The following is a 17,079-nucleotide window of genomic DNA, read 5'->3' as shown; positions in this document are numbered from 1 at the left end:
AATTGTAGCACCGCGAGATATATATCCTTTATGTTTTGGCACATACCAATAGAATTCCTACCCATTAATCCAATCAAGGTTGATGCTTGTCGACTAAAGAAGAAGCGAAGATGTTGCTCGAGACTAGTTGCTTCTAAGGGTGTCTCTAAGGATCCTTGAGAAACTTATCCTCAGTCTCTCGATGACCGTCGGATAAAAAAAAGAGTAAATCTCGTCTATTAATCGTAAAGCCTGTTAATATTTTGTGTGTTGTGACAATTAATGTAAGGGTTCCAAAAAAAAAATGCAAAGAGTAAATCTCGTCTATTAATGGTAAAGCCTATTAAGATTTTTCTAAAGCAGACAGCAATGCATGCATGAATTATCTAGCCGGGAAACAACCTCGCCAATGTTTTACAAGCATGGAAAGTTACCAAAAAAGTCCTAAACCTTTTGCAATTGTGCCAATTCAGTCCTAAACCTTTTGCAATTGTGCCAATTCAGTCCTAAACCTTTTTTTTGGCCAATTCAGTCCTAAACCTTTTGCAATTGTGCCAATTCAGTCAATCCCGCCACTTTTGGCCAGCCGGCGCTGACGTGGCCACAGGCCGGCTGACATGGCGCCGGCCGGCGTCCACGTGGCAATATTTTAATTTTCGAATTTTTTTCCTTTTTCTTTTTTTTTTCTTTTCCTTCTCCCCCCTGGCCTGTCCGGCCAAGGGGGAGGCTCGCTGGCGAGGGCCCAGCTCGCCATGGCTAGGTGAGCTCCGCCCTCGCCTCCGCTAGGCGAGCCTCGCCCAGCTTCGGAGAGGCGGAGCTCGCCATGGCTGGGCGAGCTCCACCCTCGCCCAGATCTGGCGAGGCGGAGCTTGCCATGCATGGCGAGCTCCACCTCGCCGGAGCCGGGCGAGGCTCGCCTAGCTAGCGGCGAGGCGGAGCTCGCCCAGCCCATGGCGGCCGGGCCCTCGCCGCCGCCGGGCGAGCCGCCCTCGCCGCCGGCGGGCGAGCTCGCCGCGGCCAGGCGAGCCTCGCCCGGCTCCGGCGAGGCGGCTCGCCCGGCCGGCGGCGAGGGCTCGGCTCACCTCGCCGGAGCCGGGCCCTCGCGGCTGAGCCTCGCCCCGACCGGACAGGCCGGGGGAGAAGGAAAAGAAAAAAAAAGAAAAAAGGAAAAAAAATTCGAAAATAATAAAAAAATTATTAAAATATTGCCACGTGGACGCCGGCCGGCGCCACGTCAGCCAGCCGGCGGCCACGTCAGCGCCGGCCGGCCAAAAGTGGCCGGATGGACTGAATTGGCATAATTACAAAAGGTTTAGGACTGAATTGGCAAAAAAAAAGGTTTAGGACTGAATTGGCACAATTGCACAATTGCCGGAGTTTTACAAGCATGGCAGCACAGATGCAGCTTGGGGGACGGTAGAATTAGGAATGGTGATCACCAGTTTGCGAAATAAAGAGTTTATTTCCATTCGTGAAGACACCAAAACGTATGAACTTCTCTCTCCAGGAGCATAGTATTCCAATAAATTGGTTCTCGGTTAACATTCGTATTTCGCGACACCTCACGCATACACCATACTTGGTTCCAATAAAATCCGTTTATGAATAAAGAATGTTTAATTTTGTGCTTTGGGGCAAAATAAACGGATTTCGATATTATTGTTGTCAAATTATAGTTTTTAAGGTACGCCGTACTCACTTAAATTCACCTAATTGTATCAATTGGTGAAAATTGCACATATAGAGCGAAAAGAGAAAGCCATTTAATTTTAAAAGAAATAGAGACGCTGATAAATGGAAAAGATAACAGGGAGGATTTACTTGAAAGCTTAGCTAATTTGTCACCTAATTTCATCAACTTGAAGGCAGTGGAGATGAGGAGAAAGATGGTGATGTTGCTTGTTGGCAAGTTCTTCCATCTTAAGGATGAGCTCCGAATCTCAATTGGAGCTCCATTATTGGAGTCCTGATTGGTGATAGGCTAAAACTTGTTTTTTGTGCCAATTAAGTCTACAGTAAAAAAAAAGGGAAAAGAAGGAAAAGATAAGAAATAATTTTTTTTAAAAAATCGAAAAAAATATCTAAAAATTAAAAAAAAAATGTTTACATCATCACCTGCCATGCCATGCCATGTCGGACAGCCGGTGTCCACATCGGCGATTTCCAGCCAAAGTTGACAATATTTGTCATCAATAATCATGTCCATTTTGCGACTAGTGAAAATCTGTCTATTGCATGGATTTGGACCGTAAACTAGTTAAGATGGTGGGTCAGGATAAAATCTTTCATTCTATTGATTATGTCTATTGTGTCTATATCATACATCCACCTCTGTTATGCAATAGGGATTACTAGTCACTTGATTCTGAAGTTTTCTGGAAGCCCATGCTCGATGACAACAATAGCTCAAGACATGCATTTAGAAACTTTCATGTTTTGCAACTAAAAGATGGTAAACCTGTCTAGAACTCACGTTTGATAACGAAACACTTTCATGTCCCACGGGATGATCGTGCCGTGATAGTTTCTATAAACCTCTGCCATTTTTTAAAATTTTCATGTCATATATTCCAATGATATTGCTAGAAAAATTTGAATCCTTTTGCTTAAGGATAGTTTTGCCTCTATGCTAAAAAAGCTGTGTTAGAGCAATATGGGCTGTGGAAATATTCCCTTCTTGCATACTGTTAGGACATGTGGAGACAAAAGTCCAGCGTATGTTGTGAGCAAGTTTCCTATTCGAAGTAACATTGAGCACGAGATTTCGAAAGATTGACCGGCGCAAGAAAAGATTTCTCACAGATAACGAAACACGATAAAGGTCGGCCATACTGATAAACTATACTGTAAATAACGTGAGAATTGGAAGTGGAGAAAACTTCTACGCCATCAACGCCTTTAAGTAGACAGTTAAACTCAGCCTCAGAGAGTAGCATGCCAAAGAAGAACAAGGAGAAAGAAATGAAGGAAAAGAACGACATGTACATGGCTCCTTTTGCGAAAATCTTGGTTGTACTTGTCATTGGGCAAACCTTTGTCTGTCGTGTTGCAGCAGGCAATCCGAACACAAGTGTAGTGGACAAAATCTGCAATGGAGTACATTTTGGACAAGATGATGCGTTTGGAACCGACATAGTTTCGGTTCTCAACGTATAAGTAGGAATAAGGCGAGCAATGGTTATAGCTACTACAGCTCGCGAGGATCGTGCTACGGTTATGGAGCTTGCAACGGGGCCCTCGACCATCCAGATTGTACGAAATGCTTGAATTCCGCAAAACAGCAGATAAGCCTTAAGGGTTGGTTTAGCATCAGGGCTCAACTCAAGCTTCGCGACTGTAGAATGAGATACGAGAACTATCCATTCTCGGAATGATGACTTGCTTTGTTTCAGTTTGTTGGAGGGGCTTGAGCTTGTCCACGAAGTGTTCAAAAACGGGTGAGGGTATGGCTTTGTTTGTGTCTTTTTTGTGGGAGATGGATCTACAATAAAAGATGATGTTGAATGCAGGCTGAAAAAAAACTGGAGTTTATTGCAATATAAAATCTATAGTTTGAAGAATGTGCAACCTATACTCATGTGAGGATATTCAATTTATCCGAGAATAATAAAATAAATTATTTGAAGAATGCTGAGCTCTCTCTTTTGTTGCTTTAACTTGAGCTAACCTATTATTAGAGACTGTAAAGGTTCATTTACCCCATTTGATGTGCAGAAAATAAGTTTGACATAGAATCTGTGGGAAAATTGTCAAAAAAAAGAGTCATAAAATTAGCCGTTGTACAATAAGTTTAAGACTTTTTGGACAATTATCCTTAGAAATTACTGGTGTCTATGGTAGAACAAGAGGTATGGTATTAAAAAAAGGTCTATGTCCAGGCCAATTTAACCGGTCGATAGAAATTCTTTATCTTCTTAATGTATGTGTTTTAATCCGTGTCACATATATAAGATGATGATAATAAGTGCTATTGACTGTTAAACATATTAAAAAGATATGTGTCGAGATCGTAGGCCTTTGATAGTCGTCGATCCACGTTCTTTATTCAAATTAGACATATTTTAATAGTCCATATTTTTGTGTCATATGTTTTTACCTGATAGATTTGAGTACACGAGCTACAAGAATTTATGGAACAAGAGCATGGGATAAAACTTCACGTGTATATATTAATGGTAACCTGCATTTGGTCACAGATTTTCAATCAAATTTACATAAATAGGTTAATCTTTTATGTACATATGATTAATGTGCTTTTAATTTTTTTCTTAATCAATTTTTCAGCAAATCATTCACGTATCCACCTTTTGTGCTAGAAAGTGAAACATAGATTGACATTTAATGCTGAATATTTTGCGACCAAGCCGTCCACAGTGTCGATTATCCAAAATCAATTAGATTTGTTTCCTTATCATTAATTGACAAGCATTTGCATTTGTGTACCTAAGGCCGTGTTTCATTTTGCAGTCCTCATCTTATTGTCGGCAACATTCTTGTACTCCAAAATTTCATACAATGGATTATAAAGTATCGTCTTTTTCTATGGAAATTCATAAGTCATATCTGTCGAATCACGTAAATTATTAAGTATCCATTTCTTTTACTTAAGACTTTAATGTCGCGTAACATTCATCGAGTACATACACATTGTCTAAAGGAAGCTCTTTTCTTTTGTTTTTAACGTTTGTGAGGAGTTAATTTATTTTGGTGAATGTCCTGCTATCAATCACTTGTTAATATCACAAGAGCCTCCGCAAAATCTTCTCTTCCTTCCAGTCTCACCAACCCTCTCTCCCTCTCATCCTCTTCTTCAATACCAGTCAATCGTTCCCCTCTCCTTTAACCTCCTCTCATAAGAAAGACAACCTAAGAATGGCCACTACTGTTTCAATTAGCCCTCCAAAGATAATCCCTAATCCACCTACTCCAACCTTTAATGACTTTGGGACAGGATGGCCTATTGGAGCCTTCATCCTCTCCCACTCCTTGGCCTCCTGTCTCTCCTCCTCCTCCTCCTCCTGCCATGCCACTCCTCCTCGGTCGCCGGTGCGGCCTCCCCCAGCATCCGCCTCGGCGTCATCCGGAAACCATCCCCTGCAGTCCCTGTCTTCCGGGAGGCCCCCGCCTTCCGCAATGCCGACGCCTGCGACCATGCTAATAGGATCCACGTGGCCATGACCCTCGACTCCAACTACCTCCGGGGCACCATGGCCGCGGTCCTCTCGATCCTCCAGCACTCCATGTGCCCGGAGAACTTCGAGTTCCACTTCCTGTGGGCCCGGTTCGAGCCGGAGGTCTTCTCGAGCATCCGGTCCACCTTCCCCTACCTCCGCTTCAAGGTCTACCGCTTCGACTCCGGCCGGGTCCGCGGCAAGATCTCCAAGTCGATCCGGCAGGCACTCGACCAGCCCCTCAACTACGCGAGGATCTACCTGGCGGACATGATCCCGACCAACGTGAAGCGGGTCATCTACCTCGACTCGGACCTCGTCATGGTCGATGACATCGCGAAGCTCTGGGGGGTGAGCCTGGAGGGCAAGGTCCTGGCAGCCCCGGAGTACTGCCATGCCAACTTCACCAAGTACTTCACAGACCTGTTCTGGGCAGACCCGGTCATGCCAAAGACCTTTCAGGGGAGAAAACCTTGCTACTTCAACACGGGAGTGATGGTGGTGGATGTGGACAAGTGGAGGCAAGGGAGGTACACAGAGAAGGTGGAGGCCTGGATGGGGGTCCAAAAGCAGAAGAGGATCTATCACCTGGGCTCGTTGCCCCCATTCCTGCTCGTCCTGGGCGGCAACATCAAGGCCGTGGATCACAGGTGGAACCAGCACGGGCTCGGCGGGGACAACCTCGAAGGCAAGTGCAGGGCTCTCCACCCCGGCCCTATAAGCCTGCTGCATTGGAGCGGGAAGGGCAAGCCATGGCTGAGGTTGGACTCGAGGAGGCCATGCAGCGTGGACCATCTGTGGGCGCCCTACGATCTCTACCCTTCGTCCATGCACGCCATTGAGGAATAAGGAGAGAACAAGGGAAGACGAAGGGAGTGTTGAAGAGAACTGATGATTCATAAGGCAAAAAAAAAAAAAAGAGCATGAAAAGATTTATCTTATTCTATGATCTCAGAGAGATTCAGATTCCAGTGACATTTTGGAAATAAATATAAACAGCTATGCGTTTAACGTTTGCGCTGGAGGGATTACAGAACCTGTTTTGCTTTTGCTTTTTTTTTAGGACATGATTTTGTACAATTTTGGGGGATTTAGGAGGTAAAAAACTTTAAGGCTTTGAACAATAGCGATCATGGGTCAACCTTTAAAAGGCAAAAAAAGACAAAAAAAAGAAATGCTTAATGCTTATGGTACATAGGGACAACCCGGACAAGGGCTAATTGGATGGTGTTGACTAAATTGCAAATTGGAGCATCATTTTGTTCATTTTGTACAGTTATTTCTTCCTTTTTTTATTGTGTTTTTGGCCATTTCCCTTATCTAATTTCGGTCCCGAAAGGTTTATGGGACAGTTGTAGGCTTAGCAATGAAAAAGCTAAAATTTCCTTTCAATTTTCCATTGCTTTCATGTCTTACGAAATGTGTATTTTATATAAATGAATGTATTTTCAAGCTAAAAAAGATCGCATGTCGTCAGGCCTAAGTTTGAGAATATCACCTGTGATGGGCACTACACTGTGCTCATGCTTGCAAGTTAATTGTGCAATCACAATAAAAATAACTCGTCACGAGATTCTAACATAATGAACAATTACACCTGAATTTTTGGCGACGATTCAAGCGTTCGTTCTTATAAACTAAAAATAAAAAAAGAAGAGCAGAAAGGATTAGATAAATGAATAAAAAGTAAACTAATTAACAAATATATTTTCTTAGAAAATGATGATGTTAAAAGGGAGGGCTGAGATTTGGGAAAAAAAGCATGCAAAGGTTGATTCTCGGCTTCCTACAGTGATCTCCGGCACCGTTTGCCGTCGCTCCTCGCTGCAGACCGTCACCGATATATCTCTCGGAGATGCATTTTGGGGTGCAGATGTGCTTTGGTTTTTGTTTGTCAATTTCGAATGCTCAGTATATGTAGACTTATCTCCCATCTCCCAATTTGTTCAGTTCGTTCATACAGGTAGTCTCTATTGTCTGTGTATAGGGATTGATTTTTGGCGAAAAACTAGACAGGCACGAAAATTCACATGCTTTTTCCAGAATTATGAGGTGCGATGGAAGAGTAATTTAGAACATTTAAGTGAAGATTACTCTATCAGGGTCGCTCAATTTCATTGATGGCCTATGGTCGTGCTGCGGAGACGAACGTGTCATTGTACTCATGACGAACCACAGGGACCGCCTTGATCCGGCATTACTGAGACCCAGCCGAATGGACCTGCACATCCACATGTCTTATTGCTCTTTCGGCGGTTTCAAGACATTGGCATCTAACTACCTGGGAACTCAGGATCATCCGCTGTTCGAAGAGGTCGAGGAGTTACCGAAGGTGGTTCAAGCAACACCCGCTGAAATCGCAGGCAAGCTCATGAAGACTAATGTATCTGGATTTCACACTTCAAGGCCTAATCAAGTTTCTCCTTTGCAAGAGAGACGAAATTCCATAGGACATACTCAGCTATAGAAATGAACTATTACCGTAAATAAGACAGTATTTGTGTCCATTTTCCAACAATCAAATGGTCCATATTAACTTTCTGCAGTTTATGCACCTGCATCCTCACAAAATTGAGAGGGCAGACAAAGCTGCTCCTCCTTACCTAAGTACGAGGACTTGTATAGAACAAGAGAATGATAGCAACTTCATAAACATTGGCCGGAAAAAGAACAGTTTCAGCCTCAAGACACTGAGAAGATGGATGGAAACCGTATAAATATAAAGCCCATCTAAACCCCGTGGACAAATTGGGATGCTTTAACATCACCTCACATGCAAATTGGAAGACGACGGGCGTAATTGACGAACAGAGAGCTTCGCAGGCGAAATAAATCTAAGGCATCTACCCGATTGTACATATATTGTTAAACATTTCACAAGACAACTCCTGACAATAAAAAAGTTTAAATCGTTATGTGAATGAAGACTATATGAATATAACATCCATCTAAACCCGATTGACAATTTTGAACGGATTGCACATTTGGAAGTGGACCGACTCAACACCAACCGATAGAAAGGAAGCTGAGCCGGTGATCAACATCGTGTTATAGACAAGGAGGTACCCCCTATTTTCTCCCTGTTCATGACTCGTTTTGATATCACCCTCTTGCCATATTTTGTGTCGTGTGACGGCGCGTACTTCTTCAATCCGTGACAGCACCTGCTTCTTCAAAATCCTTCGCAAAGGTGCTGACTCCAGGAGGACAGATCATCGAATACAGCATGCGGAAATAGTGGAGAACTAGAAACAACGTAATCTTATGACGGTACCCTTTTTATTGCAATAGTAAAGGCAGGAGAAGTTGTGATTTTGGGGAAACAGATGAAAGGTTGCTCTACAATATAGTGATAGTATGGGCAGTTTCACATGTTAACGGAGCAGCATTTGCTAGAGAGCGATAAATGGAGCTCTTATTTACATGTATGAGACAGAAAAAAGAAAAGGAGTGCTGATAGTAATATGAGAATGAACAAACCCTCGTTGTAGTAGAGATAGTGCGTATCTCGGTGTATCGACCGTAACGGTAAGTGTCCAACCAGGTCACGCTTGACTAGGATGCCGTTCATGTTAGGAGCGATTTCTTCCCCAGCATGAATATTTCTGCATCGCATACAAAAAATGTGGATGACCAAAATTGGTTGCCTTGAATTCTTGACAGGCTGCAAATCAGTATTTCCATACTACTGCATCCAAGATTATTGATCTAACCTGAGACTTTGCTGCTGATTGACTATCTATGTACGCGAGGAGTTCTTCTTGCCTCGCTAGTGCATCGTACAAGGCCTGCCAAGCAAGAGGGGTTACAAAAATTGCGCTAAAATGTTGTCGGCAACGACACAGATTTAGCTCCTAAACAAAAAAAAATACATGTAGTTCGCCTGCTGATGAAGAACATTACTCTGAAGCACAAATTCCGGGCTTTAGCAACAAAAAGTTTGGTTTTATCCTGATTAAAGATGATGTAAAATTGGTCGAAACAACTATTTTGCATTCACAATGGCTGTATGCTAGCAAATCTAAACCACATGTTATCACACATGAGCAAGCTGCATACCTTTTTCGTGGTAATTAGCTCTGCCTCTAGGGCATCTACACGGCAAATAGCAGCATTCAGCAACTCCTCTTTTTCATGAGGCATTGCATGTGGCTTTGCCTGAAGTATGTCTACCATCTGCTCAAGTCTGCCCAGCCTCTTCCAGACTGATGACAGAAGCTCTATGTTTGCATAGTTTAGTGCAGTAGTAGGGGGACGTGACACCTCACTGGGTTGAATGGTGGAGCCGAGAATAGCGTGAGCATTACCCAACATGCTGCTGGGAAGTTTCTTAATCACCCAGTACGAGACTGAACGGAAAAGAGCTAACAAGGCTAACAAGAAGGCCATGATCACAGCATAAACACGGGCGTTAAACGCCTCCACAGTTCTATTTTCCGCTACCAGTGGATCCATCCCTGCAATATATTTCAAAGATTCTGATCAGGTAGATTCAGCAGGTATTTACTTCAGGCAATGGACGCCAGTGAGTTTACAAAATGACAAGTCTTGTTTGACAAGGAATTGCAAGAATGGTACTTTACTACACTGGATAGAATATGCAGGGTTCTGATAAATTTTAAGGACCAGACAGATCTAATAGCAATTTTACTTGTCATGGGCCTAGTGTTACTCGCATCTATTTTCAGCTACAAGTAAATTAACATACAATACAAAAATGCCGATATTCCAAAGAAGGCAAATACCAAAAAGTTTCCTTTTGCCCTGAAGTTATACTCTTCAGTACATTTGATACCACACTTCATAAGAAACCGAAATGGGAACGATGGAATTTCATATTCTTCAATTAGACAATACAATGTAATGAGGTTCTTCGATATCAGCAATTTTAGGAAAAGCAAAGGTCCAGGCATAACCGAGCAAACATGATGGAGAATAGTTGACCTGAAACATGTGGTTCCTGAAGTGGCACTTGCTTTTCACAAGCCGTATCCACAGCTTTGTCAATCATTGGCACATACTCATCATACACCACACCATGGCTAGCGTAGCTTGGCCTATTCATCATCTTTGCCTACATAAATATCACAACGGATCATTTGTGAGCACATTTTATTAGGTGAACCGAAGCCCGCATATTTAAGTCCATGCCGAAATGTTTGTTAGGTGACACATCATGGGTCTGAGGAAATCAATTTGACAGTCCAATATTTCCTCTCTGCCTGCTATTCACTTTTTGTATTCTTCGAAAGATGACAGGCATAACAAGTGGCCATATTTTCTGGTCGTGAAGGTTAACTAGCTGGAGATGACCAATCTAGCGTAGGAGACAAATTATTTGATAAGTTCACAAAGGCCTAAGAAATAGACGACTGAGTCATGACAAGTTTCAGCTGTCACAGTCCTCGAAAAAATTTAAATCAAGTGATAAGTTGCGACACATATAACACAAGTGATAAATGAACCCTACAGGACATGATATACAGAACATAGGGTCCACATTAATGCTATTGATATCATGAAATTTGTAAATTGTCAACCAAAAACATCACCATGCACAGATATACGTTTTAGAAGTGTTTCAAAATTTGACTATGGTATCTGTAACCGTAACTGCAAGGGGGAGAGCGAGAGAAACATCACCATGCACAGATATACGTTTTAGAAGTGTTTCAAAATTTGACTATGGTATCTGTAACCGTAACTGCAAGGGGGAGAGAGAGAGAGAGCCCACCCCATAACCTTACAAAATCAGCCGATGACCAAAAGAATAGTAATGTTGAATATATACATTTCAACCAGCCCTATCTTGGTGCTGAACATTTAAGGTATTTCTTATTTACACTTTGAACGCAGAATGAAGTTGAGGATGGTTTTAAACCACTAAGCATTCTAGTGTTCTTTGCCACAACCAATCACAGTGGTGTTTGACTCTGTAAAGTGCACATAACACAAAACCGCAAAATAAACTGAGTTTGTGTTCTTCCCTGCAAAGATACTGCCATTCGTAGAAATCTCTTGCCCAAGATAGAACAGAAAGGCTACAACAGAACTTTTCTGTTGCATGAATTGCTAAGACTATTGACATATAGTCAAAGAAGTGATGCATCCACTGTTGAGGAAAAATCATGAACCACCATAGGTCTCTCCCTTCTTTGTTTTACTCCATTTCAAAACTAATTGAAAGCTGAAGGAGAAGACCAAGGCTATGTACATTTCTCCAGCGAAAGAGATCATTTGACCAAAGCAATTCGTTTTATCAAGGAAAACATTAATTCAACTATTATTTATTAACCTTAATTTTTCTGTAGCTTACAATTGCAATTTTGCATGCATTCATAGCTTTTTCTTAATAATTGCATGGTGGTAATACAGAGGACGCATAGTCAGTGTGCACATTATATGATACAAAGTATAAAGTTTGAAAACACAGAATGCAGAGGATCTTTTACCACACTGCAGGACAAGAGCAGCTTCTTTTTCTAGCTAAACATGAGATTATGGTTGTTCTTTCTTTTATATTAGAATTAAGCAGTACTTGCATCAAATTACAACTCCCAAGTCAAAAATGAATAGTCCTTCATTCTTCCACAATAAATTTCTGTTCATTAACTCGTTTCTCTTTTTTCTTTTCTGAGCATCACTTGTTTAATACTTACTTCTTCACAGACCGGGGTCAATGTTGGAAGTACATAGCTCCTGCTTGCCCTTGGAGAAACCATTTCTTCCACTTCAGAGCCCGACTCGGCTGTAGATGTATCACTTGTTTTAATCTGCAGCCAAAGGTCATTCGAAATTGTTTAAGACAATATCGATACTTCCTGATCTTGCCATGGAAAAACTAAACATCTAGTTCAGAGTTGCAACACAATACAGTTTCAGTAAATCATACCATTGGACGAGTTGGTTTATAACAAGCAACAATTCTGCCATCACAGCTTGAAATGGTCACAATTTGTCTAGAACACTGTGCTTCACCTTTAAGAACCATCTACACATATATTGCAAATAAATTTCCCAGTTAAATCCATCAATCTGACAAATTGATAAAAGAAAGGCATCTTTAAGTTTTGAGTCAAATGCAGAAAATATCACTATATGACCTTGGAAATGTTGGGATCTTTCCAGGGGCCCTTGTCAGACCTTAGGCAACCCCCCTCCCCAGCACAAGTGCAGCTACCACCGAGAAATTCTGGTAGTTCACTGAAGAAATTCGCATAGTTAAGAAAACTCCAAGGTCTGGATGAATAATGTTACAGAAGTAATAATAGTTGGCATTCTGTCAGGAATTGAATGGACGAACCTATCCAAGAAATAAACAAGAAGAAAATTGAAAGAAGCAGGAGAGTTACAATTACCTAGCATCAATTATTTCCAATAATTTGGTTTGGTACTTGTTGTTGAGAACCTAAGGAGAAATTCCAAGTGAGTGCATCTGAAAATGACATTCACAAACCCTGCATAGTGCTTTGAAGGGTGTGAAGAAAAGATATCGACAAACAGAAACATACATGTATCTTGGTAGTAGTTTTGGGATCAAGAAAAGACTTCACTGTGTTCCAGAGAAGCTTGAAACCAGGACCAGCATTAATGATGAACATTCTGAAAAGTGTCTGAAATATGTAGAATAATTGTGTAAGACAACATATAAAATAATAAAGACCAATGTTGAAATGTTAAATGAAGATGTGTGTAACTGTTACTGTAAGACAAAAAATGACAATTTCATTTCCTTGAAACATACTTCTGGATAATTGTCATTATCAATCTTCTGCAGCCGCATGACAAGTTCTCGAGCAGGTTTAGTCAGATTCTTGAAGCCCTGTAATCATCATTAGCAAAGAGAATTATGGTTTGAACAAATCAAGATAATTCACCACAACACTCTAACAATAGAATTTGGTACCCTATCCAGCAACATACCACTCCTTGCACATCCAAAATTGTTGTATTTGAATCAATGTGTCTCTTCGCAGCAATCGAACAAGCTGGGAACTTGATCGCAAAGCTCTTTTCAAACTCCTGCACATGGTATCTGATATATCTATCCATGGTGGTTACTTGCATTAATTTGTTAGCATCAACTTTTCCCAGTCTTTCAATATAAACAGGTCTTCCCTCCTTATCAACTCCATGGTAACCCTGAGGATAGTACTTTAGGACTTCATTCATCTCGGCGAAATCAAACTCCTGAAAAGATGCAGGGACATTTTTAGTGTCTTAAATTCAGTAGCAACAGCAAGCAAGAAAAAGCAGCACGCAAAACAGCAGCTTAGCCTTATAGATTTCCTCTTTTGGGCATGATTTTAAAATATTTAACATTAACCAGAATTTCATTCTCAAAAAACAAGAGATGTCATAAGAAAGACGAGTCCATAATACCTTGAGAATGGTGTCTGTGCCAAACTCTGTCCTCCATTTGATCATGTCTGCCCACATGCATTTTGCCTTCTCAACATCAAATTTCCTTGCTTTCAAGAATCTGAGAAACAAGACAGATGACTTTAGTAGTTCAAAAGCGGCAACACCAACAGCACATCATCCATTTCTTGATCAAGAAATAAATGAATGGAGCTGATAATAGAAGATCAACAAGGATGTAACCAAGCAAAATACAATCTACTGTACACATAAAGAAATTGGAAGAACATGTAGACAACAAAGACAACATCAAACTGTATAACCAATTATCTGAAAGCTAGTTCACGAGAAAGAGCCAAACTGAAGCAACAAATGTCGAGCATGCAAGTTGTGAAAGTGAAAACTCCATGTCTCAAAGATTCCATGAACATTAAAACATTCCAATGTAAAATCTTCAACATCAATAAAGAAACATGGAACTTTAACATGACAAGATTTCCACAAACTATCGTGGATAATGATGGGAAGGAAGAGTTCCCCTAAGTACAAATGAATGGGCAAAAAGGGCTGCAGGTAATAGTTCCAACAGCAGCTTTCAAGATCATAAAGCAAAAAAGAATAGCCTGTGGCAGAAAATCTTACAGATGCCCTTCGTACAAAAACAATTATCTTTTTGACATTTTGCAGTTTCTGGAGAAGAAAAGGGAACTCTTAGACTGATTGTATTGGCAATCTTATCTTTCTGGAGAGAAAGCTCTTCTCTAGAATTTCAACAATAAGAATATATTTTCTAGCATTAAGCACTCCGAACACATCAAAGCACAAACTTTTCAAGCATAGAAGGTGGCAATGAAACTCATAAATGCTCGTCTAATAATCATCATTAGTATTTCAAAATTTTTAATCACTGCATAAAAAAAAAGAAACATAAAAACAAAGTCATTTGTTCATTGATTCACTTCCATAACAGTAGCAGTAGTCAAGCATAAAGAAAGTATGACAGACAGCCAACAAAGTGCAGGGAGACCCAAAGCACTCAGTTTGCATTCTGTTAAAAAATAAGCCTCATCAACAATCTTTAGATGTAAACTCCACTGAAATCAGAACATGCTTCAAAAGGAAAAGTAGCTGGAACAAGGACGAGGAGAATTACATATGCTTCCATTTTGACGTGCCCATGAAGAAATGCAATCTAATATATCAGTCCTCTTCCAGATTCGTGTGAAGAAACTCGTACATGCACACACACAGACGAGAGAAAAAATGAGGAAGATCACCTCAAGAGCATATGATAATCGTCATGTCTTGAAGGTAGCAATTCATCAGAAATAAGTGCCCTCCGAAATGCATCTACAGCTCTCAACTCCTCCACATCGCGAACATCCTCAATTGAAACAGAACTAAGACGAGGATCACTTTTCCTGCGGCCTTTCTTTTTCAGAGAGCGCCTGATTTTACTAGATGCATTGATCGCTTTCTTCTTCAGATTACCAATCTTTGTCCTACGGTCATCCTCTGAAGTCTCAAAATCAGACTTCCTTTCTCTTCTTTCGTCGTGACCAGAGAGACCCTCAGAGCCTTCAACATTTAAAGGTTCGGTCAAGTTTAAACTCAAACTGATCAAGAAACACACTGAATAGAGTATTTCGATTGCTTTCCATATGTCAAGAGATGGTGATACATCTAATCATCAAGTCCCGGATTCATCAAATCATGAGATGGTCAAATAAGAGCAAGATATTACACTGAAGCAAAAGCATCATCTATGCTACCGCTGTACTGTGAGAAAATTAGTGTACACTATAAAAGGGTCCGATTGTATTCTACTTTATGTCCATCAGAACTAAAGTTTCGAGCTCTGGCAAAGAGATTACCTTATGCACCTAACACGTCTACATTTTGCTCAGCAAGGAAACAGAGGAGACTGCGAATAAATTTATCAACCCACATTGGAAGATGACCTATGGAGAACCAAATAGGCAATCTTACCATAGACAAAGACATCCTGATCTGGATGGAGATTATAGTGGTTGACTGATTCCACCTTTAATTAAAAAGTGGATTCAAACTTCACAAAAAAGTCGAACAATGTATCGATACAAACAGTCAAAAGAGGGAGAAGATCAGAAGACCGCACTATGATGAGCAGATGATTCCATCGTTTCGGTGTACCCAGCAGTGCAAACGAAATCAGATCATAAAGACAGAGAGTCGCATTCAATGTTCCACATGAAGAGCGAACACGACACAATGCCGTCGGACTCTGAAACTTCGTCAAATCATCCAAGATATCAAAAAACCGATAATTGCGAAACGAACAGCGAAGAGACGTCGACCAAAACCGAAGAAGTACACTCACATGTTCGTGCAACCTGATGAGACATGGATCGTGCAGTCCCCCGAGCTCGACAAGAGGAAGCGATCAGTCGGACAACGCAGGAACCAAATTCCGAGGCGCGAGCATCAAACTCAACGGCGTTTCCCCACTCTGGCTCTGCGACACCGGCTGGGATCAGGCGTCCATGCGGGGGGCGGTGCAAGAGATTGCTGGAGAAGGGGGAAGAGTCAAAGACCGTAATGTAACGCCAAAGCAAGGCTCAACCGACCGAGAGAGAAGAAGAAGAAGAAACGCAGAGGGTGTACGTTGCGGTGTTGACGTTGAGAGCGAGAGTGAATATGATGATGATGGCGATGATGAAGCTTTGGCGGGAGGAGTTACCCATAATAAATATATAAATAAATAAAAAGGATAATTATACAAATAGTCCTTGAATTTTAGCTCAATATGCAATGTAATTCCTGAACTTTGGCCCAATGTCTGATATGGTCCCTAAACTTTGAATTTGTTCAGTGTGGTATCTGAACTTTTGGTCTATGGATTGTATGAATATATTCAATATCGTCCATGAATTTTAATTAATGGAATACGGAATGACAATATTGAACATTTTCATATAATTGATGAGCTATTTGTGTCAATTTTCCCTAAATAAAAAGGAATTGAAGAAAAAGGAAAATTAGTACGGATTAATTTTTGAGATGAAAAGAAGAAGAAAAAACACCAAACAATTGACTTACATTACAAAAGTATGACTAACATCGCAGATTTCCCGGTGCGCGTGCCGAGAAAAATGAGTGTGGGTGATGATCGGAATAGAAATTTGAGTGAGAAAAAGAAAGTCAACCTAAACCTCAAGTGACGAGAAGATGAACAAACGGCTACCTACCTAAACAAACCAACCCCCCCAACCAACCCAAATCCCTAAAAGACAAAAAATATTATCGGTGGCTCCGAGTGCGCGCGATCCTAATGTATCTCAACTACTACATCGCCTTGAGTTGCCACAGCTCCAATGAGAAGAGAATAAGATCCGGTTCATGTCGACGGGTAGATTCGTCAAACAGGTGAGATGCGTCAGGTCGGATCGAAAATGGTTCCATCCAAATTGATCCGATTAACCCGTTTTTTAACCTATTTTCATGTAATACAAATCTAAATCTGATTTATATTGCTATAACACTTTCATATTTAACCCAATTTAAGAAAACTCATACTCAAACTGAGGTA

At 41.1% G+C, this 17,079-nt stretch overlaps 2 protein-coding genes across 3 annotated transcripts; one reads left to right on the top strand and one right to left on the bottom strand.

Annotated features, from left to right (window-relative positions):
- The first annotated feature begins 4,864 nt into the window (after nt 1-4,864).
- LOC115683180 (probable galacturonosyltransferase-like 4) lies at nt 4,865-6,166 on the top strand. Its single transcript, XM_030607627.2, has one exon. It carries the CDS (start codon nt 4,932-4,934, stop codon nt 5,997-5,999), a length of 1,068 nt encoding a protein of 355 aa, XP_030463487.1. The 5' UTR covers nt 4,865-4,931; the 3' UTR covers nt 6,000-6,166.
- Nucleotides 6,167-8,400: 2,234 nt separating this feature from the next.
- Nucleotides 8,401-16,196, bottom strand: LOC115682374 (phosphatidylinositol/phosphatidylcholine transfer protein SFH6-like). Of its 2 annotated transcripts, XM_030606587.2 has the most exons (14): nt 15,871-16,196; nt 14,789-15,089; nt 13,533-13,632; nt 13,074-13,340; nt 12,895-12,972; nt 12,662-12,763; nt 12,509-12,558; nt 12,254-12,353; nt 12,043-12,141; nt 11,810-11,923; nt 10,095-10,224; nt 9,210-9,607; nt 8,864-8,938; nt 8,401-8,755 (listed from the first exon to the last, which is right to left on the bottom strand). In XM_030606587.2, the coding sequence occupies exons 1-14, from the start codon at nt 15,893-15,895 to the stop codon at nt 8,723-8,725; spliced, it is 1,872 nt and encodes a 623-aa protein (XP_030462447.2). In that variant the 5' UTR covers nt 15,896-16,196; the 3' UTR covers nt 8,401-8,722. The 2 variants fall into 2 exon arrangements, with proteins under 2 accessions (XP_030462447.2, XP_056166923.1); XM_056310948.1 differs by lacking the exon at nt 14,789-15,089.
- Between the last annotated feature and the right edge of the window lie 883 nt (nt 16,197-17,079).

This window comes from Syzygium oleosum, unplaced genomic scaffold, assembly GCF_021117445.2.
Source record: "Syzygium oleosum isolate NSW1041296 unplaced genomic scaffold, Sole_v2.1 Sole_v2.01, whole genome shotgun sequence".
Classification (NCBI taxonomy): Eukaryota; Viridiplantae; Streptophyta; class Magnoliopsida; order Myrtales; family Myrtaceae; genus Syzygium; species Syzygium oleosum.
Note: the sequence above shows the minus strand (reverse complement) of the source record. Positions and strands in the feature narration are given on the sequence as shown.